Genomic DNA, 4653 nt, shown 5'->3' on the forward strand with positions numbered 1-4653 from the left:
CACTTGCCCGCTCACCCACTTGCAATCGCCTGCCGCACTCAACTAGATTAGTGGATTGAGCATGCTGGGTTCATGTCTAAATTTTTAGCCCATTTGAACAAATAGGTTGGGCCGAGTCGAACATGTTAAGGGCCGATCAATTTTGAATTTGACTAGACTCTAACTCGAAAATCTATTTTGACTTCCCTATCTACTATATTATTCTTCAATCAGCATTGAAATTAGTAAAACTTTTTTAGAAAAAATTCCGGAAACGATAGATGTAATATTATTCTTTAGATCAGCACAATTATTAATATTAAAAAAACCTAGAACTATTTGATGTAAAACTTAAAAAAAAAGTAAAATCATAAAAATATAACTTTATTTTTTAAAAAAAGCACTGCACTGTATTAGACAAGCCATCTTTTAGCTTAAATTACGGATTTCCCATTTTGCCCATTTTGCTCATCAGTTAAATAAACTGAGTCTCCGAGTCTCCTTCCAATACAAGCCAGGCTCAACTGGGACTTTCTATCTGCTGGCGCTCAAAATAGGCGGGAGTGGTCGCCACAGCATTCTGTCGAGCCTAGATGCTTTCTGTAGTTTGATTGCAGGCTCTAAAGCTCCAAGTACTTGATTTCCTTCGAATTTCTAGGGTTTTCTACTTCACTTAGTTCTCAGTCTCGTCACTCCGATCATTCTGCCATTTTAGTGATTCATCTGGAATCCGGATATGGAGAACGCCGGAGTAACCTCGGAGGCCTCCGTCCGCCGCCCGGTGAGCTTATCTTCAAATGAATTTCCTCCTATTTTCATTTCTGTCTAATTCCTAACACTCGCGTGCTGCATCTCTCGATCAGCAGAAGAAGGCTAGGGTTTTGGAACACTCGGACGGCGGGCCGTCCAAATCGAGTGGGTCGAACCCGGAGAAGAACGACCGTATCCCCGCTGATGGCGAGCAGTTGTCCGGTGATGATGGTGATGGTGACTGGCTCTTTGATGGGGCTGGAAATCGTTCGCCCAAGGCGAGGAGGAAGCGCGGTCCCTCGGCCAAGGCTGTAGGGGCCATGGAGGACTGGCGGCTTATTGGTGAGCACGGTGCCTTTCCATTTCTTTCCCAGCCAGCCCATTTTTTATCTGCATACTTTCGTTTTGAGAAACTTGACATCAGTTACACTATTAGAGAAGTTTCATGTGACGGAATTTTGCTGGATATATTTTTTTGTGATTGAGAATTGAGGTGCAAAAGACTTTTTGGAATCAGTAGAATTTGAGTTTTATAACTTTATGATGGAGTTATAACCTTGGGAGAAAGATTTATTAAAGTTTCTATGGAGAATCTGAGAGATAATGGATGGGAGGGAGGGAGGGAGGGAGGGAGGGATGAAAGGAAGGAGGGCATTTATGGATGGAGATAATGAATGGGAGGGAGAGAGTGATATTGGATGAGGAAACTTATATCTTCATATAAGCTTCAATCATTCCAATTTTTTTTTTTTTTTTATTTCTAAGGTTTTTTCTTGACTTCTATTTGTGGCCTTCCTTGATAAGAAAATGCCTAGATATTTATATGCTTTTGAAGAAGACACTCTTTTTTATGTTAATGGTTATCAAAATTCAAATTTAATATAAGAATAGTAGAATTAATGGAATATTTCTTAAATTACTTGCTTAGTTGGCTGGGCCTCTTCTAAAAAGTAGGAGGAATATTTGGAAAGCATTTTAGAAAAATTCCTGATTCTTTTGTCGCATGAATTTAACCTCTCCTCTATCCTTGATTGCCCCTTCATCTTTGAAGTTTAAATGGCTAATTGCTATTTAGTCCCTCTTCTTTTAATTATCGCAATTCTAACCATTCTAGTAGTAATTTTGCAAAATTTTTTTAGAGCTTTTTGAATCACGCTTTTTTTAAAAGCTTTTTGCTATTGCAAATTGGTTTTTTAAGAGGATGAGAGGTCCTCTTGTTTAGTCTCCTAGAATAGTTCTTCCATTTTTTCCTTTGGTTAGCTAGTGATTTATGTGAAGGTTCAAATGGATCAATCTCCCTCGTCTGATGCAGAGATGGCGCTTCTTGTACTTTTCATGACGAAGATGATACTTGAATTGTTCGGATCTTCCTGTCTAATGGCCTGCATTATATCCCATGATGGTGGAATAGTAGATTGGTTGCCTCTATACATTTACATCCGCAAACTTTTGTTGTCTTTTTAAAAATAGCGTTCTTATCCCACATATATGGATTACCTAATATCACATGGCATACATCTAATGGTGTAAGTTTGCAACTTTGTTGACTATCTCATCATTGAAATATTTAGAGAAAACAAATTTATGATTGCTTTGCCTGGATATTTGACAAACATTATTTTTCCTAAACCAATTCATAGAATATGTTTTTGTATATTAGGTACTAGCTAGTTAAGGTTCTCAACTCAGGCTTCAAAGATAATGTTCTTTTCACTATCTAGGCTCAAAATAGTGTCGATGATTGGCTGATGTTACTTGAAACTTTAAGTTTAAATGTTCCTCCCTAGCGTCCTCTCTCACATGTGCATGGAACATCAAGGCTAGTTGAAGATCTGTTTTTGTAATCTCTCCTATTTTAAGACTTCGACTGAAGTGTTAGCAAGGGTCTTTTTTTTACCCTCCCATTTTGGTTTATTCTTTTGATATAAATTCAAGCACTGGCTGTCTGTAATAATAGCATTGTGGTTTTTTGTCTTGCTCCTCTATAATTGAACTTTCAATCTCTTATTCTTCTTCATTACAGTAGCGTGATGAGCCTTTTACCCAATGGAAATAGATCTATTTTTTTTCTTAAGGGCAAGAGATTTTATGGTAGCTTCAATGAAAACAATAATTGAAATAATCTTTACTTATTTGCAGATGCTTTTATGAAGTATATGTTATGAATACTGATTTCATGACCAAAAATTTTTTTATGCAGTTGCCTGCCTTTCAAATTAACATGTATTACTCTAATGTTTTTCTTGCTAACCCACTTTACATTTTGTTTAAATTCACTTTTTATTCTGATGGGATGGATTAAGCTTTTAACAATCTTTTAAACTATAATCATTCCATGTTTTATAAGTCCTAATTTTTAGATCTTGAATTCCACCAACCCAAAGTGTTTGAGGGCAACTTTAAACGAGCAAATATAAAATTCTTTCTAATAAAATAGTCATAAATCACGAAATGAGTTTCTAGAAACTAAAAAAATTGTCAATTACCTTAGTTTGGATAGTTCAATGGACGTATGATGAATTCAAACATTTTTTTAACCTTGAAGGGTAGGTTTTCATCATTTATTATTTTTTGGATCTTCTTAACTTCTCTATTTAGTGGATTTTCCCTATAAGTTGTTGTCTCCTAGTGGATGGCTCTTCTTATGTTTGGACAATCGGTGGTGGGGCAAATGATGGTGTTGCCTCCTTAATATCAAGAGCTTCAAAGGCATCTATCATTGTGGCTGCATAATCAATGATTTGCTTGGCCATTTGTTCCTTCAAGCTGAAATGAGACTCTGCAGTTGTCTGCAATCTCTCCTCATTATTGTATATCTCATTATTGTATATCTCCAGATCCATTGTATAACCAAAGGTATCCTTCACAATTTTGATCTAACAATGAAAATTTTAATATTGGTTGAAACTTTGGCTCACAAGTTGAAATTGATCTGGAATCAAGGTGAAAATTTTTTTTTGGAATCAATAGGAATTGGCATTTTATGACATATGGTGGAGCTATAATCTTGGGAGCAAGATTTGGAGTTTCTATAGAGGAATTGAGAGATAATAGGCGGATTTCCTTTTCTAACTGAGAGAATAGAGGAGCCTTAAAATTAATGTCTTGGGATTTTAGGACATTCATTGGAAGCTTTGCCAGTGGTGAGGAGAGATGTAGAGATTAGGGTAGGAGCTTATAGAGCCGGCTTATAGAGTTTATTGCTGGTGTTTCAAAGTAATAAATTCAAGATTGCTTTTGCTTCAGGTTTCTGGCTTCTAGTCCGCATTAAATAAGAATAGTGTTTTTTGTTTAGTTTATAGAGCTGTATTATGATATACAGAAAATGGCATCCCATTCTTTCTTTGATTTGCCCTTTGTTGACCTACTTACTATATCCAATGGAAAACAACAAAAAAGGGGGCTCAAAATCATCACCTTGCCTGACGGATCCCAGAATTCTGCCGAAATCCTCCGCAAAATACGCCTGAAATCCCGTCAAAATCCCTGTGCATTCAGCGCCGTTAGCGTCTCCTCGCGGGATTCCCGTATGTAGCTCCTCGTTCGTTGTTCTCTGAGGCCTTTAAAAGCAACCAAACCCCTCTTCTTCGGCTGCTCACGATCTCTGCTTCTCACTGGCCTCTTCCATTCACTGCTCTGTCCCGAAGCATCTCCCCTCTCCGACACCTTGCTCTTCCTCCCGTCAAACCTGAACTCCACCTCTTCCTGTGCCGACCCCAAGCCGAGAGAGAGAGAGAGAGAGAGAGAGAGAGAGAGAGGGAGGGATCTTCTTCCTCATACCTTCTCCAACCGAGCTCAAGCTTCCGATCCCCTCTCCCTCTGCTTGCGTAAAAACTCCTCAAGCCGCCCTTGCCTTCTCCAAATCGAGCCCTATCTCATCATTTAAGGTTTGTTATTATTATTATTATTATTATTATTATTATT

General features: G+C 37.7%; 1 protein-coding gene across 5 annotated transcripts in view; it reads left to right on the plus strand.

Moving 5' to 3' along the window:
• The first annotated feature begins 464 nt into the window (after positions 1-464).
• Positions 465-4653, plus strand: part of LOC110113403 (sister-chromatid cohesion protein 3) — a 32337-nt gene continuing 28148 nt past the window's right edge. The window contains exons 1-3 of one of the 5 annotated variants that reach the window (XM_020845974.2): positions 465-596; positions 695-760; positions 843-1071. In XM_020845974.2, the coding sequence (XP_020701633.2) occupies positions 716-760; positions 843-1071 (274 nt within the window). In that variant the 5' untranslated portion in view covers positions 465-596; positions 695-715. Of the gene's footprint in view, positions 761-842; positions 1072-4653 lie in introns of all 5 variants that reach the window. The other 4 variants (XM_020845975.2, XM_028692122.1, XM_028692115.1 and 1 more) reach the window with 4 other exon arrangements.

Source organism: Dendrobium catenatum, unplaced genomic scaffold (assembly GCF_001605985.2).
Source record: "Dendrobium catenatum unplaced genomic scaffold, ASM160598v2 fragScaff_scaffold_156, whole genome shotgun sequence".
Lineage (NCBI taxonomy): Eukaryota > Viridiplantae > Streptophyta > Magnoliopsida > Asparagales > Orchidaceae > Dendrobium > Dendrobium catenatum.